General features: G+C 45.9%; 1 protein-coding gene across 5 annotated transcripts in view; it reads left to right on the top strand.

Moving 5' to 3' along the window:
* Tinc (transmembrane protein tincar) overlaps positions 1-20,856 on the top strand; it is a 61,996-nt gene that overhangs the window by 29,220 nt on the left and 11,920 nt on the right. For all 5 annotated transcript variants that reach the window (XM_076769242.1, XM_076769246.1, XM_076769244.1 and 2 more), the window contains 5 exons: positions 8,945-9,005; positions 17,475-17,570; positions 18,647-18,929; positions 19,005-19,229; positions 19,335-19,466. In XM_076769242.1, the coding sequence (XP_076625357.1) occupies positions 18,653-18,929; positions 19,005-19,229; positions 19,335-19,466 (634 nt within the window). In that variant the 5' untranslated portion in view covers positions 8,945-9,005; positions 17,475-17,570; positions 18,647-18,652. The remainder of the gene's footprint in view (positions 1-8,944; positions 9,006-17,474; positions 17,571-18,646; positions 18,930-19,004; positions 19,230-19,334; positions 19,467-20,856) is intronic.

Here is a 20,856-nt window from a genome sequence, read left to right as displayed (position 1 = left end):
TGCCAGTGGCTAGCGCCTATAACGCGTAGAGCTCGCGCTGCGCTTCGAGTCAGGCATCGACACCTCAATTATCGACACCGGCCACCGTCAGCCGGCTGTTCGAACACGCTCGACCGTTTTCGACATCGGATTCGCTTCTCTTTCCCGACCTAACTCTTCTTCTCCTAACCGAGAAACCGAAAGTACGCCGCGGAGAGACTCGGAGTTGCCGGGCATTCGTAGAAAAATCCCACCGGATTGGAACATTGCCAGCAAGCACTTGCCCCACGTGGATTGCTTTTTCACCCAACTCAGCAATTCCGAGTCGCTTTCTATGGAACGTGGCCGAAGAATGGCTCAAGCTAGACAAAGAAACATACCTAGAGCTGGCGGCCACTGCCACGCCGCCAAGATTTAACTTTGCAACCGATCGCGCTCTTTTCTCCCTAGTTTCGTTTCGTTCGATTCAATTTATCTCTGTCTGGAAATTTATCGATAATTTGCTTTCGACAAATTTACCGAACGAGGTTGATAAATTTAATTGGAATGTTTCGAGAGGAACCAAACTTGCAGAAAAATTGAGAAATCGGAGCGTCTCGAACGAAACTTGTCCTGAGAAATGGACGTAACGTTCGCGTAAGTTCGACGTCTCGAAAAACAGACTTCGATTTCTGTTATTGACGTTTGTACAAGGAAGCGTAGCCCGCTGTCTGGTCCCGGTCCTTGACAAGTTTGGCTCGGTGCTGAGCTCGTCGCTGCCAGTAACGGAAACGGATCGAATCCAGTGTTCCGAAACTGGATTTTTCTATTCGACGAATCGGTTTTTTTAATTTCGTAGGGATAAAATTGTATAGGATTCGAGGGTGGAAGAAGGCTCGTCGAAAACTATGGTGCACGTGCGATCGCGTGCACGTGGAGTACTCGGTCGTTGGAGAAGCCAAAACCATGGATAACAGCGGTCGGGTTCGAGTTTCTCGGCACAGCTATTTGCGTTAGACGGGGTCTCCGTTTTCGTCCCCGGTTACGCATCGCATACACGGTTAATTCCCATACGCTGCTCGTTCCATTTTCGCTTTATGTTTGGTTTGGCCCTGTCCGTACCGAAATAGCTCGATACGGGAGCGCGCGAGCCACGGTATAGAGTATAGGCGATCGCGCGACCGTAAATTCTCGTGGATTACAGTGTCGCGACGTACGACTCGCAGGGCTGAAAACCACCGTGACTGCGGTTTCTTCCCAGCGAAACCTCGATTCCTCCAGTCCTGATCGCGTGCTAATATTTGTAAATCGATTAAAAAGCTTGCTTAACGAGGCTAAAGAGGGAGAGGTTGCCCACCCACCCCCGCGACGTTTCGGACAATCGCGTATCGCGAGAATGGACGGGAAATAGCCGTAACCGCGATAATCGGTGTATCCATTTCTCCTCTCGGATACGTGTTCCGATAACTTGGATGAGTATTAACTGGCTTGCTATCGCGGTACTCGCGACGTCGTTCGTCCGGCCGATTTTTAATTACACGCTCGACTTTGCAATCACGAATTCTATCGGTAGATTAAATTTCCGTTTACGAAACGAATATGGGGGCGACAAGGACTAGACGTTCGGTACCGTTGTCTATACATCGATATGGATTCGGTCGCGCTTCGTTTGCCGCGTCTTCCCATTGATTTTCACACACGGTTAACAAACACCCATTGCCTTTCGAACACGAACGTTGCTCCGCGTCCGACCTGAGAAGGTCGACGAGTTTTATCGGACGCGGATAAGAAAAATTCATTTCAACGCCGCTAAGAAACATCGCGAGGCGCCTTTACTCTCGTTTTGACGTTCGAATTACGAGTGACAGGCAGGAAATTAGGATTTCTGAAACGACTAGACGAGGGTGGAAACATTCGCGCGCGACGAGGTGCTGTTGCCGCGCAGACGTTTCGATGGAAAATCGATTTCCGGCAACGGCTCTCGACTGCTATATCACGAGTAACACAGTCACCGTGTTTTTCATTGTTTCTTTCTTTCCGGTAGAAGCGATCCAACGAGCGTTAGAAATTTCTAACGATAACTAACGAAAAAGTTACTAAAAGAGTAGACCTTACACCTTGTGGACTGAAAGTGGCCCAATCTGACTGTCGTACCGGCTTCAAAATTCCGAGTTGATTTTAAAGTCCTCCTTTCATGGATCACTGCTATGTAGCGTGCGCGTAAATACATGTGAGTTGATGAATTTCAGTGGAGCCATTGATTCTCTCACTGCTTTATAAACAGGTTAGCCCTTGATCAGACAAGTAACTTGTAAGCCGGTTCAACGCAACAGCGCGTATGGTAGATGGGTGTCAACTTGTTTACCTTCGTTAAGTGCAAGTAGAAAACATGATTAGGTTAGAAACGATCGATCGCCCTAGAAAGAAATCATGTTTTTCTCCACGGATTCCACTGGATAATGAGAAAACGTAATACGTATATACAGTGTTCGGGCACCCCTGGGAAAAATTTTAACAGAGGATTCTAGAGGCGAAAATAAGACGAAAATCAAGAATACCAATTTGTTGATCAAGGCTTCGTTAAACAGTTATTAACGTTTAAAGTTCCGACCGTACTGAATTTTTTTCTTGAAAATGCGCAAGATTTCAGGGGTATGTCTGTTGACCAAAAATACTTGCAATTGACCCCTGCAACTAAAAATAATTTTTCCAGAACGATTTGAAATTTTTGAATTTAATTGTTAATAACTTTTTAACGAAGCCTCCATCAACAACTTGATATTCTTGATTTTCGTTTTATTTTGGCCTCTAGAATCCTCTATTAAAATTTTTCCCAGGGGTGGCCGAACACCCTGTATGTATATCGAAACGGAGACTGGCCTATAATTCTAGCAGGATTTACGATTAGTTGAAATTGTTGAAGCGATCGTGCGACAATGTATATACATACATAGCATGAAATCAGCAGCTGCGGTTCATCGGATAAGTTACAAAGTAACGATCGGTGCGTCGAATAAACGGACGACCACTGCAGTCGGGCACATTTTAAAGCCGTAATTATTTTTAGACAGGCAGGTTGAACGGAACCGGTGTTTTACCAAAACCACGGTACGATCGTTTCGTTGCTCTAACATCCCTGGCCTGTTCTGTATTTAGGCTTTCTCGTTTTCGTCTCGCGCGTATGCTTGCATACGGCAAATCGTTTCGTGGAAAATCCCGATCTCGAATCGAGACTACGAGCTTTACAAAACTTGTACACGGTTTATCGATGAACAAGTAAAAACCTAAAAGTATCGGTACCGACGTTCCTCTCGCAAGAACGCGATGGCGATGTCATTTCCTTGTAACATATTCCTTAAAGAAGTTGGTCTTGTTTCGGTATTCTTAAGAGAGAAGAAACAGCAAAGAGAGCGAAATGATTCCGCGCACGTGGTTCCGTAACGGTGCAACGGGAAACGGGAAACGGGAAACGGGAAACGCAGCTGCTAGAATGGACCGTTTCTTGGCGTCGCTTCTGCCCGGCTTTCCCCGGTAAATCGATAGAACGAACTCGGCGGAGCTCGGAGAGGACCGCGATTCCTTCTTTTCTCGGACAGGAACAAAACCGAGAAGCTCCGATAGAGGCGCGTGGGCTTAGCCTCTTGCAATTGTGTACGTTATCGAGGAAAAGGAAATACCAATGCGTTTGTTACTCGATAACAAAGTGTACGTACACATGTGTACTCTGTAACGTAACGATCGGGCGTAAAAAAGAAAAATAAGCGTCGACGATGATTCGCCTAGCATACCGATGGGCATCGATGAGTCACGGTTCTTGCAAACACTCGTATCGAAGAAAGTTTCGGGGTTTTCCCGATGACTCACCCTCGAAATCCACCCTTCATCCTCGATTCGGCGTTCCAGAGCACCGACCCACCATGACCCAACGCGACCCTTGTACCGCCTCGAGACGTTCTAACGTCGAAGGGACCCTCCGTGTTATTTCTGGTTTCGGAATAAATTTTAGAAATTGAGATAATGCATCGACGAGTATATCCATCCCCGATGCTATCGACTTTTTATTCCTCCAGTTTACTCCGGTAAAGGGGAAAGTCGAAATTTGTATCGCGGCTTCCTAACTTTTTAGGCTTGTTCGTTCCCGGTGAAAAACTCTGATTAAACGGAGATATTTGAAATTTTATTATCACGTGTATGCTCGTGTTGTACGACTAGAAGCACTTTCCGCCCTAAATAGAGCTAAGGGTGCTTGCCTTCTCGATAATCGAAACCGGGTTAAAATTTCCTCCTGATGTTTCGTTTCGTTGCACCTACGGGTCAACGAGCCGGTAACCCGTGCTTTTCATATTATTAACCTGCTTCCTAGCAATTACCGAAAACTCTTTACTGTCGAAAGTACGACCGTCGTTTGAAGGGGATGGAAAGAGAAACACGACAGCAAGACGGAAGAAATGATCGTAGATGCTGCCGTTGGTCACGATATGGTCCAATCCATCGAAACCAGACCGTAAGAGTACTCTTGGAACTTAATACGCGATTCAATTTCTGCTGACCAAACCAATTAATTTACCCCATGGCATTCATCGAAATTTCCCCGTTATTGCCATTCGAACGATATGGAAACGATTTGGTCTTCGCGGGCTCGATTTGTATGAACCGAGGGCCGGTGGAGAGAGATCGAGAGACAAAAAATGGTGGTCGATGCGTAGGGTCGGTACCTACATATTCTGTGATATTCCGTGGCTAGAGCGGTGGAAAGGCGGACGAAGAAAGGGACAGGCAGAACGAACCGATGCTGCTCGAAATTCCATTCAACTGCAAACGAATGCTCTCTCTTCTCCCTGGTTCGGAGATCTCGTCGATGCGCTTAAATGCCGTACGAAATGAAAGTGCTCTGGTTAACGCCGATTTACGATGAAAAAGAAACCGTTGAGATTTCACGGCCGCAAGTATCCAATTTTATTCGCAGCTGTCCATTGCTTCTTCGCGGTATAGTGAAATGCGGTATAGTGGTTAGCCGTGTAACATGGAAAGACCCGGCTTTTATTTGCGATATTGTCCGAGCCACGGGAAACGACTCAAGGAAGAGGATGCTCCGAAGAAAGCTAAAAAATGAGCAACGGGATCGGAAAGAACGCAATCGGATGATCCTCTATCCGGCGATACGAGTATTGGTTTCGCATCTTTAAAGCTCCGTGGCCGGGTCGAATGATCCAGGACTGGCTTCTATTCTTCGATAGGAACGGGACAATGGTTAGCGGACACCCAGCGAAGTAATAGTCATTCTCACCCTTCCTTCCTTCCTTCCTTCCTTCCTTCCTTCGTCCCTTTTACCACAGTCCCTTCCGACAGACCCCCCCTCTTGATTTCCCTCTCTACCTAGTGTTCCCGTTCCCATCCCCGTCCCCGTGATCGGCCCTGTTCTCGCACCCCGTGCCCTCCCATTCAATCAATACCCGATGGCCGCACACTACTAAACGCCGGGAATCTAAACCCCGCTACAGGACACCGCCACCTCCATCGAGGAGTTCATCCTCTTGTACGTTCCGAACGATTCGAACCAGCTCCCCCGATATCGTTCTTCCAACGATCCTTCTAATCGTTTCCATTATTTTCGGGAACATAAAAAATCTTGGGACATCCTGTTATTTTTTAATATCCGTTCTTAGTCCCGCTAAAAGTTGCCAGGCAACGGTCGCGTTGCATTAAAGTAAGACGATATCGCGAGAGATTCAAACGACTTTACAGTAGCTGTTGTACCCGATAGTTGTTGCAGGAGTAAATATCGAATCAAGCTGGCAGTGATAGACGTTGAAAGTCGAGCGACGCGAAATTGCGCAGGATACGGTAAACCTTTTGCTTTAGAACGAAGCGACGTATCGTATCCTGGCGAACAACGTAAAACGACGCCGACGAAAACCGGTAGTCTGCAAGCTTGGTCGCATTAGTCGCGAAGCCACGACACGCGCGAGCTTAATCGTTCGTGACTTTTGACGCGCGAAAACACACATTCGTAATAGAGTATTTTACGAAGTCTGCGGTCGCCGCTAAGAGAGTTTTTTGGTTGCAAATCTGATTTAATAACAGCTTAACGACGTTCGATGCGATTGAATTTATTCGCTTCGTGCTTTCGGTCGTTGCCGCGGCACCGGTTTTTCTTATTTCGCACACGGCGGATGCGGACGCAAAATAATAGCCCTCCGTGGACGTAATCGCTCGATCTAAAGAGGAACACGATCGTACTTCCCGTGGATGATTAAAGCGCGATGCTGATAAAACAGCTTGGTCACTTATCTTATGCGTGGCAAATCATCGTCCCTTTCGCGGCCCTCCGCCCTTCGTAACGCTCGTAATCCTCGAACGATGTTGAGATAAGAGCGTGCTCGTCGAATGTCTCCGCCAATTTATTATCGAATACATTTTTTATTCGAGCGTGCTGTAAATCTTTCGACCGAACAACCAAATCTATCGCGACGTTTCTTTCGTCGGGATCCATGGTATCCATATCCTCGAGTCGTTGGATAAAATCGTCGGATGTCCTAATTGTCTGTCCGTCGTCTGAAAAATATTATTACGAAACGGCGACTTTACGTAGAATTTGAACAAAGCTCTATCGGTCCAAGCAATCCGTTTTCTCGCGTTACGCGTTGGTTCTTTGAAAGGAGAAAGCATTCCATTATGCGGCGAGCCGATATACAACCGTCTAAAATCTGTATCGTCGGCGTTCCTCCTCCAGGATACAATTACCGGCCTGGTCTACGTACAAAGCCTCTATTTCGACAACGAATTTGCATCTGCGCGCACGAATCGTCGCCGCTTCGGGATCAAATGGCGATCGATGCGATAAACGGCTCTTGGAATCCGTCGTCGGATCACGCTAAATTCTCACGATTCTATCGAACAAGCACCAGGAAGAGGAAGATATCGGCTCTGGAACTAAATTCGAACGGTATTGGGTCAGACGTTTTAGTCAGCCTTCGTATCGCCTATTACGAAACAAACATTCCGCGAACCTGTCCACTCTTGCCTGCTCTTTCGTAATGTACTTGTATAGCAGCAAACATCTATTATATGTACTTGAACAGCATTAATGTATTATACTGTCGTTGATATAGAAAATTCCCTTCATCTCCCTTCGAAACGAAAGACGGGGTTGTTTGAGTTTTAATCCAAGTAAATTCTGAGAAGTTACTGGCAGCTAGGACGAGGACGAGTCGCGCAGCACTGTATTCTTTCTGACGAGAAGAGCGTCGTACGGGACGGTGTCAGTTTTCCTGTCAGTTTCGCCTTCCATCGCGACTGACACCGACGCGATAATTACCTATCGAGAATTTGTACGTTTCGGTAGGGGGGCTGCCAGCCAGGATAATTTGAAAGGAAACGTTAACCTATCCGGGTATCTCCCGTTGCGACAGGTGAAACCAACCTATGATATATACATATTTGGCACTCCAAGTTGTAATTTCTGCGCGGACTCGCCGGGAATCGGAGGCTGAGAAACACGGGTTTCTTGGTCTCGGCTAAATTTAGGACGATATTGCGTAAGACGGTTTGCGTGTTACGTATGAACGGAAATCAGTTTCGAAAATTTATAGAGCGATAGAAACAATCGGTTGTTTCGTTACTGGCGTTACGAGCAAGCCACCGCATCGTGCGGTTTACCTTGCAACTTACTGCACCAACGTTCGAGATGCAACGCAAAGTTCGACCTCGACGGGAAGGAACTTTGACGATCGATGTAGCCGCTTCGTCGGTTAATTAATGTTCTCCGGTATTTGCACCACGAGACGCGGCGAGATCGATAAATTAACGTCATACCGGGTCACGAAACCTGACTCGAACAGAGACAATAATTACCAATAAACGGTCGTAATGCGAAAACTCTTGGATTTCTCGTCGCGACGAGCGCCTTTCTTTCGATGTGTCGTCGACTCGGAACACAACCAGAGAGTGGTGTACGAAATATGATCGATCGCATTTTGCCTCGAGCGAAGCTCGCTCAGCTATGTTTACATTCGAGTGGAGAATGAGAAACAGACAGTGAAAATAATCAACAGTCGATGCAAACGATGAAAATAAATGAAATGCAGTTTCATCGAGTTCCAATTCCTTTCGGGAATCAATATTTTTACGTCGCGAAATATTATATATTTTCCTCGAGGCCTCTTCCGGCTAGCGATTCGAACCCATTTAATTCGATTTGCCATGATTGTTTCTACGAAACCATTGTGTAATTTCGCCGTGCAGTGATATTATTTTGCGCAGAGATTCGGTTCGAGTCAACAATCCGGAAGAAATTACCGTACCGAGTTTGCGACAGTGACGTTTCGCGCGAACGAAATCCAAATCGAACGATATATTTCCATACACAGAGCATATACGAGGAGTATGGAAAAGTCGTTGCAAAGGGAACGCGTCAAGTGGAAGAAGCCGAGCTAGGGCGAGTGGTATTATCATCATCTACGTCGCGAAGAAGGAAGGAAGGAAGGAACGAACGAACGAACGGAAGGCACTTTGCGCCTTTTCGAGCATCTTATACGCTGCGTAAAATATCATACGAAAATATTACAGACGAAACAAAGAGTTCCTCTTGTTCGCCTCTCGTTGCGAGGAAAGCTGCGAGAGCTTCTTACGGCGAGAACGAAGGAAAAACGAACGAGAGGATGATAAAGGCTGTACGTTCCGACGCGAATGCCTCTTCCAGGTTGGACAATCTGCAAATCGTCGAGAAACAACGAGATCGCAATCCTGTTCGTTCAAGTTGCTACGTTACGTTCCAGTTTGATGACCTTTTCGCCAACGGTCAACTCCGAACGGCAAAATTCCGACGGGACTTAAACTGCAAGTTGACTTTGGCGAATCGGTTGCAAAATTATGCCCTTTGAACGACGCGAGAGATAACTCTATGCCGGTTTAAGTGCTTCGAATACGTTCGAAATATGTCTGCTCTCCCTTCGAGCGTAACGAGAACTTTGCTTTTTCGTTTCAGATTTTCGCGACATCGAAAACGTGTTCCAACGGCGGCGGCGGAGGAGGCTGTTCTCCGTTCGGTAAGTCCATACACGTATGTATCTATACTAACGATAAAAGTGATAAAACTAAGCGGGGACGATTGAAACTTGTTATATTCGTAGCTTGAAACCATCGACAAAATCAAACAATTTGTCTTGTACCGTGTATCTTTGTACCAGGAGAAAATATTGCGCAACGATCGTGTACTAAGAGTACATTGCGAACGAAAAGTTCGTAAACTAAATGTCGCGAGAAGAAAAAACCTTGTCGGGGATCTAATTCGGTCGGAAGAAAAGTGAATGTCGTATTTTCTCTAGACGGGAAACGTCTTCGCCGTTTCTTTTCGACGCTCGTCGTTTCCGTGGACGAGGGTAGGATGTCGAACAGTAGCCTGGTAACGAAGGTTACTAGTCACGTTTCGCGTTTCTTTAGTCCTTTTCGACGCTCGAAGCGTTCTTAAAAATTGCATTTTCAGCACAACCAAATTTAACGAGTCTTGTTCTTTGCGACAGTATTTTCTCTTTTCAGGATCTCGTTCGTTTCGTGCGACGACTTTTGACAAACACGTCGGAGAAATCGATCGACGGGAAACGCGGGTGGCCGTACTCGACGGCGATGGTCGACGAGAGCTGCTTTGTTCTCGGAGAATCGCGGGAGACTTTCGACCGACGGACCCGAAATAGCCAAGACGAACTTGTAATTTCATCAGAATCAGTTTTATTCGGCCCTCCTGGCAGTTTCTTTTCCCTCGAGGAGAATGCGTCCAGGACCCTTCCACGCGAGCCAGATGGTTCCTCGCAACGCCGGAACCGTTCGATTTTCCATTACATTCACGGCCTGCCATTCGTCTCCACGAGTTCCTAGAGCGCGGCGAACGGTCCATCGGTCCATAATGCGTCTTCGATTTTTCTCATTCGAGGGGATTTTCCTTATAGCGGAGCGTTGGAAAAGGGCGCCACGCCGCCCGCGCCGCGATAAATTATTCAGAAAACGTAGCGCCATACACGGTTATCTAATTCGTTGCTAATATTTCACCGTTATTTATACTCTCGTCCGGTACTTTCTCGCTTAGAATGTTGGCTAGGACATCTCTCGTCGTCTCGTCGATATCGCATCGTTCGAGAATATCAAAGAGAAGTTTTTAGTCTTCGCAATACCAACAATTAGCTTTTCTCGAACGCAACCCACGCTTTCGTCGCGAGCGACTGTTCGTTCGACGACTCTCCGACAGGACGAAAAGCTTTTTCTAAAAACGTTTTCATGCGCGCGACGACTTTTAAGCCTTTCATATTCTCGAAAAGAAATCCGTCCACTCGAGCCACCAACTTGAAAACGGCCTTTCTTTTCCCACCGACAGCGGTTTGCTCGCCTATCGCGACCGAGGCAGCGATTATTCGTCGTAAAGCGGCCAAATAAATTCAGCGAACCTGGTCAAAGAATTGAAATTCGTTCTTAAAGGCGACTGAATAGAAATAGATGTTGCGTTGTCGCGTTGCCCTCGATAGAAATCGATTTTCTTGCGATTAGGGGAATCCCACGACGGGGTTTTATACGAATTTATTTTTACGGTAGCGAGAAGAACATCTTGTAAGGTAATATATTTTAACGCGCGGAACACCAGCCGCAGTCAAGATGGATGGTCTTGATATTCTAATCCATGTCCACGTTTTCCGAGTTGTAACTTTCTTCCGACGTTGCTAGCCCTTCTTCGTTCGTAATCGATACCAGATCATTCTTGCAAAAGTCGTGTGGCTAAAGAATTGAAAATGAGTACATCGAAGAGCAACCAAGTATTTCCAGCCAAAATGTTGAAAATCCTTTAGCGGACAACGAGGGACGTTCCGTGTAGCCATGGCGACAAGCTGACTCATGGGGTAGATAGTCGACGCCGGAAAAGAAAGTCTGTTGCTGACCGATGGCACGTACGGAGGGATGACAAATCCTTGGGCGAAATACCCGTTTGTTGCTCTGTAATTGCTACAACGAGGAGACCTTATCGAGGAAGATTCCTCTGGATATACTTTATTTAAAGAGTTTGTCGAAAGTGTACGGTATTTTCTATTAAATTCCAATGATAAACTTTTATTATTTCCGTTCGAGAATATCACCTCGGCTATAGAAAGAATATCGTAATATCGATGAGACGGAATCTGAATTTCAGCTACCTGGAATATCTCGAAGGCGATATAGAGCACCCGCCGCGGGATTATCATCGTGGCATCAGAAATGGCTGTGCCCTTTAAAAATAGACTCTTTGACTCTGTTCGTTTCGTTTCGTTTCTTTCGGCACGATGTCAAACGCGAAGGAGCAGGTTTCGTGTTCTTTCGTTCGGGTCAGTATGCAGTCGGTTGTAAGGTCTCCACGGTACCGTTTCCTTCTTTTGAATCCTTTCGCGGCCTAAGACCGAGCAATATCTGGCTAGATAAGAAATTCCGTCCAAGTAATCATCTTGAAAAACCAGCTCCTGTCGTCGAAGAAGCCAAAGAACCGGCTTTGCCAAGCCACGGATAAAAGGAAAAGTTTACCGTGACCCCGAATCGGGAGCCAAAGTAGACCGCAATCGTCGCCGTTGAATAGCCAAAGACCAGAATTAGAATCAGAATCAGAAACAGAGGCGAGGTTCTTTAATTTTGTCGTTATGAACCCAGTGTCAAAAGCATTAGCAGTTTCCTTTTCCTGGGATTCGCGACGAGTTCGTTTTCACGAAGCATCGTTTGTATAACTCCCGACATGCTCTGGATCCAGGAAGATGACTGGAAAATCCGGCATTTAATTCCAGGACGTTTGTCACGCGTGTCACGCGCTTTACAGAGCCTGCACGCGCAGCCAATTCCCTCTCGAGACATTCAAGATTCTCGACAGCAGCGAGATCGTGGAAAGGGAGCAGCAATCCTTGTTGCGACCGTTTCCGTTGCTGGCTCGTCTCTACATTCCGACGCTACCACTGCTCGGTGCTAAACTACACACGATATCAACGTTACAGTCCAACAACGGTTTAACCATTCGCAGTTCAAGTTGGATCGAAAGCTTTTCGAAATTACGTGCTTCTCGAAGGCGCATCTAAACCCCGGTTCTTTAACCCTTGGACGACTGACCCTAATCGTTTTCAATCCATACCGAAATCTCGCAATCTCCAAATACCCAAAGTCTCCTCGATACCACCAAGAAAGCATTAAAATATAAAACCAACAGGTCTTGGCCTGTAAACAAAGCGACGACCGTGCGAATGCATACAGCAAATGCAATTATTGGATTTCCCAGAGGTCAATGTCGCGGAGAAATAGCGTAAACGAGAACGCGTTACGTGCACGCGAGAACCAACAAGCGTCGCGGGATCGATTTGTCGACGAGATGCGTGATACAGACGGTAATCGTGTCCTGTAACCGATGTTTATCTAGTACACCGGGTATGTATATCCTTTATATAAAAACGGTACCGTTGTTTCATGGAAATAGATATTGGATAAACAAATGTTTTCAAGCGGTCCTAGAAACAAAAATCCATGATATTTCGATCTAGGGAACGAGCACGTAAAACAGCGAGTCCTCCACGGTCCATTAAATACTCGTTTGTCGAAGACCTGGTTTCTCGGCTGAAATCGGACGATGCATCGTCCTGTCTAAGCCTGTAATGTTCGAAATCGGATGGCAGATTAATAAAAAGATGTGTAATTAAGTATATAATTGTTTAAAAATAATCGTGCTGCGGCGTGCGTTCGAAAAAAGGTATTTGTTCCAGCACACGTAGTGGAGCAGCAACGTTGAGAAAACGAGCGCAGGAAAAGTTAATTTAGCCGTAATAATTAAAGGAACGATTCGTGCGATCGGACGTCGAGCCCGACGGTACGGAATAATATCGAGATTTTACAACCGATTAAGAAAGGACTATGGTTAAGAGACGAAGAAAAGAAGAGAGACGCGAAGAATCTTCTGCTAATGACTCCTCCGCTGCGAGATTGTTTGTAGGTTAGCTGGCTTTTATCTTGGAAAGTAGCACCGCTCGGTGGTCGTTTTTATTCTATTTGATTATTTTTCCTTTGTCGTGGTAAACCGCTTTCTCGAGGCTCGGCTGGTGCAGCAGTCTAATGGAACAGATCGATGCTCCGACGATTAGGCAGACGGCCGCACCTCAACTTTGTACATACGCGGTTACTTGATCGAAACGCGCGCGTCCCTAAACCACTTTCCTCGCCCCCCACGCGATTCTAGGATTAACTCCTTTTGAACGGACCGGCACGCATATTCGATCGAACAACGGTTCCCTTCGGAGCAACAAGGTAACATGGATCGACAAAAGATATCTTATTTCTTGGTAAGGAGACGCGTCTCAAAGACTGAGAGACATCTTTGTTCGATAGAGAATGATATCTCGTTTCGTTTTGTTTCTTGTATCAGGGAGTATGGATGTCGAGTCGGTCGGGTGTCGTCCAACTCGGCGGTCTCTGTGCGATTCCCTCGAGGATTGCTTTGCCCACGGAACAAAAACCGTTCTCTCCCTCTCTCTCTCGGCTTATCGGTTTAATGCGATTCGACCGGTGTTAGGATGTCTTTCTCGTCATTTGACAAACGCAATTTCTCCGAGGATGCACTCTTGGCATTTACAGCGACCGTATAGAGTGTCACTCGCAGGACCACCCTCGTGAAATTACATCCCTCCGTCTTTGTTGCGAGAAGAACGCGCTCGTTCAATGCCGGAGATGACTCACGCGAGATTGGCTCCCTCCCGCTCGCCTGTCTATATGTATACTTCCTTGCCTTTCTTTGCAAACAATTCACCGAGCTGCGCAAACGAATCCTAACACTTTCGCTATTTCTACTCGTAGGCCGTTCGAATGTAAATATTTTCGCATAAATATTTTTCGATGGTTTGATGAAAAATCCATATTTTATGACGCGCCTGGCCGCGACTAAGAGTCGTCGAGCGGCCCGTTCTTTTAACTGGTAAAGTTCCTGGGAAATGACGGTTAAAAATTCTCGTGGCATAGCTAGTAAAGTGAAGTTGACCGGGCCCGTTCCGTCGGGAGATCTCTCTTGAAATGCTCGTTCGAGGGAAAACTGAGAGAATAATCAAGTTGAGACACCGAAGGATAAGAACTACGAAAACAGTCGGTGCTCGAGCATGCTTTTCACCGTCGCGAAAACTTTAACGACTCTTGGAACGGTAACTCGCGCCCCAAAACGTTTTTACAACCTTTCGTTTTTCTCTTCTGCTTGGTTCTCGTTGTCGCTGGAAGTTGAAGAACTCGAGCTATCGCCTCGTCTTTGATCCCAGCTGACTCGATACTCCGGCAGTTATCGGTTGCATTCAAATGCGTATCGACTCTTTTTCTCTCGAATGAAAAAACCTGCCGGCCATCAACCAACCGGAACAACCCGTTACGTTTTTCACTAGTAAAACGGATCGAAACTACTATCGTTTCCTGACAGATTTTATCCTGTTTCTTGAGAGTCATCCGATCGTAAATTTCCGAAACCTAGCGACACTTTGTGTATACCCATTCCTACTATGACCGGTCAAACGACCAATATTTCTTTTCCTCTTTTACGCGGCAACGTACTTTTAATTTTTCCATTATATCTATACAAAGTTGTGTTTTGATGTTTATTCGTAAGATATCTTTCTCTTTTATGTCGCATATTTTTTCTTAAAGCATGTATTTTAAAAATCTGTACAAAAGTATTCGATACTTTTACTCTAAATTTCCATACTTAAACTTTGTCGAAATGTTTTAATTTTCATCGGATAAAGGATGAAATGTCCTTTAAAACGAGCGTTCGTACGAGTCGATAGCTTCACTAGTTCCGGATATACATAACTATTTTAGTTTCGCGTCGATGCGGTGGCTTGTTTCGGAGATAGGGTTTGTTTACGTTTCGTCGTTGCGCTCGCGAGTTCATTGATCTCTCGCGCGCGACAACAGTAAACAGTGTGTAGTAAATTGTTGAAAATACTACGCCGAAATTAGGTTATTCGGTCACGACTCACGTGCGTCGCGTCATATACGCGATTTATCTTGCGATCAATTCTAGCGTTCGTTTCTCGAGATCTCATTTTCCAGGAAACGAAATCCGACGTTCCGTGTCGTGCAATGTGTGTGTCGCATAGCTTGACAACAAGCCGTTCTAGAAATTTCAATATCCTTCGAAATCTCCCGATATGATTTTCCTACGTTGCAAACAAATTTCAACTCGCGACATTGTCGTGGTGTAATTTTTTCTGCTTCTAGAATGCTTTTATCTATTTGCATAGGTTGACAATATTCGGGTAAATCAAGGTTTGAGAAGAGAATGCCGGAAACTCGTCAAGACTTGTTGCCTAATGTGTTGTAATAAGAGGGTTATTACACGAATGTATGCATAAAATTTTGATAGGAGAGAAGCAATTTATTTCAGTTTGTAGACGCTGTCGTAGCTGGTTTTCCTCGTTGGTCCGTAATTTCGGAGTTCCATTTTCTTCGTTCTCGTATCCTTGCACGCGCCGCAACATCGACCGAGGTATATACATATACATATACCGTCGCTTTGTTAGCAGCAACGTGAACGTAATCGATCGGTTTTCAAAGTTAACGTATCCATCGAGCATCGTGAAAAGCACAAAACCAACCAAATAGGATCGTTCTTTATATTTAGCGACGACGCGACGCTACGGTCGCGTTGCTGGATTTTGGCGACAAGGAGAGCTTCACACGCAATATTTCCATCGATTAACTGCAATTTCTCCGTCGCGATTCACATCCACGTCGCGTGACTGTCGTGTATTGCGCGCAAATACAATTCTTTCCCCCTTGGAGTTCGCGAAAGGTGGCTTTTGCATCTATCTATCTCGCAGTCTACGCAATAACGGTAAAAATCCTTTTTCCTTAGATACGGAAGGCATATCGTTGCTTCGTAATGATGTTTGCACAACCCTTGCGAGGGCATTTCCGAGATAATTAACGTCGGTGCCGGCATTTCTTAACGAGACGACGAGGGTTGCGCACCATTATCTTTGCGTCGGCAGCAGGATGCCCAGGATTTTTAATTAACAGAGAAATTCGCTAGCCATCTCCTCTGGTGCTTTATCGGTAACGGAACTAACACAGACCCGTAGACGTAGACGCGACAAAATTAACGTTTCAAGGAGTGTCGTCGCAGAAACGGGCAACGACTGAAAAATTTCAATAGACTAATCGCTCGAAGTAGATCGAACAATGTACACCAACGTTCGCCAGTTTAGGATAATTGGGAGCTTCGATCTGTGGCGGTTTGCTGCTGTACGGAGGAATGGTAAAGCGAGATGGCCGAATCTCTGGTATTCGCATATCGCGTCCGAAAGTTTATCGCCAAAGTCAGCGAGTAGTGCCGGCAGAGTCGTGCATAGTGTCTGTTGCCAAAGAGGCAACGGTTAACCCGAAGGTACCTAGAGGGGTTCTGAAGGACTTTGAAAGAGGAACCGAGGAACCGAGGGACCGAGGTCGTAAGGGCACTAGAATTATCACGGTACGCTAGCCCTCTTCTGTTCCGAGCCTTTTGTGCGACAGACTCGCGCCTCTGATTGTCCTCAGCCGCAATCGCTCCTCGATCGTTTTCATCGTTATCGTCTGTACGACAGGAAACGCATCGAGCTGGACGCGGCAACTAACAACACAGCATGCGTTTTACGCGAACAATGGATGTTCCTTTGCCGCGAGCGACTTTTCCCGTCCATTCCATTTCTAAATTACTCCACTTACGAGCAAAGTGTTCTCCGAGCCATTATTCTCGATACTCGAGTCTTAACGATATATCCCCTATCGAGGAATAGAAAATTTCTATCACGGCGTGATAGAAAAAGTTACCAAATTACCTAGATATATTGAAAATCATTTATTTTTAATTTCAGGTTATTAGAACGTAGATCGACGTTACGCGGAACGAACGATAGCTTGAATTTTTTACTCGGACATATTTCATAATCACTGGTTCGTATTACTCTTGAATTGTATGCGCGCACGGACGGTATTGACACGCCGCGAGTTAGGCGCGGCTTTTACCAGAAAAGGAGAATTTTCGTCGCTTCCCTAAGTTGATATTACGAAAAGAAAGGCGGCGTTCTAATTTATTGCTAAATATCTCGTAGCTAGTGTTGAATATCTGAGCCAAACGGCGGAATTGGGGGCGAATATTTTTCGTTTCTATGTTTACCCGAGGAACGTTATTAAAATCGTTACGTAACACGCGATACTCTCGTTTACAAGTTACCACGAAAAGCAAACCGAGCTCGTAAACGTTGCGCAATCGAGGATGTCGACGGTACGGTGTCCGGGCGTTTGATCAGTTACGCGGTACGTTCACTGGAAAGCAGACGTAACTTGCGTGTCGCACGTTTACGCGTTTCCACGGCAAAGAAAGGATACAGGAGCAATAAAAAAAGACGTCCAGATCGATTACGCGCATTGCTGTCTGTATTGCGGGGAATGTCGACGATTTCTATTTTCTTTCGCGTTCTTTCCCTCGCCCGTTGAATCGTTTGCGCTTTCTGTTGCAGGCGCTGTCACCGCCAAACATGTCAGAACATCGAATCGATTGTTCTGAACAAGCCTGCTCGAAACTTTAGAGGACCGGAGACGAACGAAAAAATCTGGTAAAGAATTATTTGCTCATAACGAACGAGCGAATGACAATTATTCGTAGTAATATTATTGACTGATTACTACGTTTAACTTGACAATTTCGGCCCTGAAATTTTACTCTTTCTTTGCTTACTCGAACCAAAACTCGCAAAGGTTCTTTTTACGGGGAAATTTAGTCTGCGATTCGCGAAATGTTGCTTCGTTCGAGTGTTAATTAATATATTTAAATGGGAGAGAGAGAGAGAGAGAACCGTTAATCGAGCAAAGACTACTCGAAAACTCTCGCGAGCCACCGACGAGTATACTGTACATACTTTTGCTCTCGAGTTAATCACCGTAGCTCGGATGCGGTATTCGCGAATACAGTTAAATACTCTTTTGAACAGCTCGAGAGGAACTCTTTTCCGGGACGTACCGCTTCAAGTGCGCTCGTGTACGAGCAACAACTATTTACCGAAAAGGAGTAGTACCGGAAGAGTAGTTTCGCGAGTGATTAGACATTATCGAGAACACGAATCGCGCAAAAGCCCGTTCTTCGCGAAGGGACGGAACGACGGCAAAGGGTTCGGGGCCAGAGGCACGCTAGAAGGGCTGCTCGAAAGTTGTGGTGCGCGTTTATTTGCTCGCGTATGCTAAATCGAAAACGAGCTAGTTTTTTTAACCATTTTCGCGTCGATCGACGATCAACTTATTCTTTTTCTGAACCCTTCATCACCGTGATGATTCTCCTCGAAGGAAGCAAAGTTTCGCCGACTGTTGCTCGACACGAAATCACAATCACACATTTCGGATCGAAAAAATCGATAATGCTCGGAGGGAAAGCACGACGACGAGACGCGGTTATTAATATTTTTGCATAACCGGTGCTCCGAGAGCTCTCGAGCATCCTGCGACGCGATAGAAAGACAGAAACAAGCGAGGGAGAGAAAAACGGGGAGTCTCCCAGGAGATTAAATTGCGCGGAAAATATAAATCGTTAAAATGCTCCATAACCGGAGAAGGATGACTCTCGTTTAAAAGAACCACAGGATTGAGTTCGTATCTCTTGTTCGTTCTAATGGATCGACGCGATTCGTTGCTTCTCTAGAACAAGATGTCAATGACTGGAAGCTTGATGGGTTACGAAAACAACAACGAGGTAAACCAAGCGAAATATAAGAAGCCACTGAAGCCACTTCCGATAGTGTCGAGCGTAAACTCGAGTGGCGTATCCACGACCAGCAAAACGAGAAAGCCGGGATCGCGCAGATCGTCGAAACGGAACTCGTGCATACGGGGCCACGTGAACAGCCTGTGGTCCGTTTGGTACGGCATCTTGGCGGTTGCTTTCCAAACTTACATCGGTTTGAGATACACCAAACGGTTTGCAGGTGAGTCGACGGACGGAGAAGTAGTTTAGCTTGGATTTTTTCAGCCAACGATTACTTTTACGATTACTCTTACAGCATATTTATCGTTACCTTGGCCCGCGGATGCGCCGCCGCCAAAGGTCGAATTGTACGCCTGTTTGGTGCTAGCCGGTACCGGAGTGGTTCTACTCCCGGTTCTCCTTGGCGCGGCGTTTCTCAAGCTCGGCAATCTGGCCAACGATGGAATAAAGCTCGGTCGTCATTTGAGCGCGTGCTCTCGCGATCCGCCGTCCTCGCTGCTCACCAACAATCCCGACAACAGTGAGCGCATTTCGCTTTTTAGTTGTATTTTCATTTCGCGATACGTTCGAGACGTTCTCTCTGGATCCGGGGACCTCTCTGATAACCTCTTTAATTTCTTCATAGGCCTAGCGAACAATTTATGGCGACACGGAGGTCCTACGGCGGCGTTCGTACACCTTTGCACGGCCATGTGCTTCCTGCTGCCCTCGCTGCTCATGGAGGCTAGGCTTATACACGCTGGATTTTTACCAAAAGGTAACAAACCGATCGACTACTTTTCTCCTATGGCATGACTATGGATTTACAAGTGATCGTAGTTGTATTAATCCGACTTGAACTTGTCGGAGGCAAATTTGCAGAAAACGATATTGCGGAATATGTCGTAGCCCTTTAATTTCGAAATTAGACTTTTACATCTTCGAAACCATTTTCCAAAGAGAATTTATGTTATGGTCGATGAATGTTCGTCGGAACATTTAGAAGAGACAAAAGAACGATAACGTTAAACCCGAGGGTAGGTTAGTTTTACACGGAACTCGAGTCTGACGCGATTCGGCCCGAAAGCTTTTGCACTCGACACCCAACATCCTCCACCGGACAACCAACGACGCGACTCGAGACTTTGAAATTACTATAGCAGCATCAGCCGTCGTCGCTTCGCGTGTGCGGCAACTTTTCGAGATAACGCGAAACTTTTGACGTTTTCGTTTTGCCAACGACCGCGGATGCGATTCGCGGCGTGGAAATGCGTTAGACGACGAGCATGCTCTCCGACTCGGTGCACCGCGACTCTAATATACCTTATGTTCCGTTATCCCAACGATCTGTGTCCCTTTGCTAACTTCTGCATGGTTCGCGACAACGCGCTATGGAACCGACTACGAATTTTCCGTATGATCGACGATAACCTGAAACGATACGCGAAAGAGTTATTCTCGCGAGCAGAATTAGCGACTCTAACTTTGCTCCAAGTACCATCGAAACGAAATTTCGCAACGTTTACCGTACACGTCTCGCTCGTAAAAATACTACACGAAACGCATAAATATGCACCGTAACAAAGTTCGATGATGAACATTTCAACGAGTACCGCGTTAAACTTGATCGCGACAAACTTCACCCTTGAGATATCGAGCGAATATTATAAATATGCAGCAGGATAGAAAATTTAATGACCCGCGGTCGAGCAAACGTCCCGTTAATTAATTTACTCTCTGAACATTTTTGGCCGTCAAACGCGTATCCACCTCCCGGCGAGCCCACAAATGCAAAGCAGATTTAAACTTTGGAAATTGTTAATTCGCTTAAGAACGAAACAATCGACGCGAATGCAAATTGAAAAGTCCAACTGTAGAAAAATAACTCGTTCGGTGAAACGCGAAAAAAGTGCACCGCGATAACACTGTACTAGAAACTTTCTTAATCTTAATATCGTTTACGATGATTGTGGAACTACGTAGCTCGTGGTTTTAGTTTAAAAAAGAAAAACTAGAAAGTAAAGAAGAGAACATTCGTCCTCGCGTTTCGGTATTTTTCTGCCAGTCAGTAGTGTAGGTCAACGACTGGTCGTACATACAGAGTGCATGCATGCGTATCGTCGGTGAGTCCGAATGTTTCGAGTGCCCTGAGCACGATACGAAATTGC

This window comes from Colletes latitarsis, chromosome 7 (genome assembly GCF_051014445.1).
Source record: "Colletes latitarsis isolate SP2378_abdomen chromosome 7, iyColLati1, whole genome shotgun sequence".
Lineage (NCBI taxonomy): Eukaryota > Metazoa > Arthropoda > Insecta > Hymenoptera > Colletidae > Colletes > Colletes latitarsis.
This window is presented reverse-complemented; position numbering and strand designations above follow the sequence as displayed.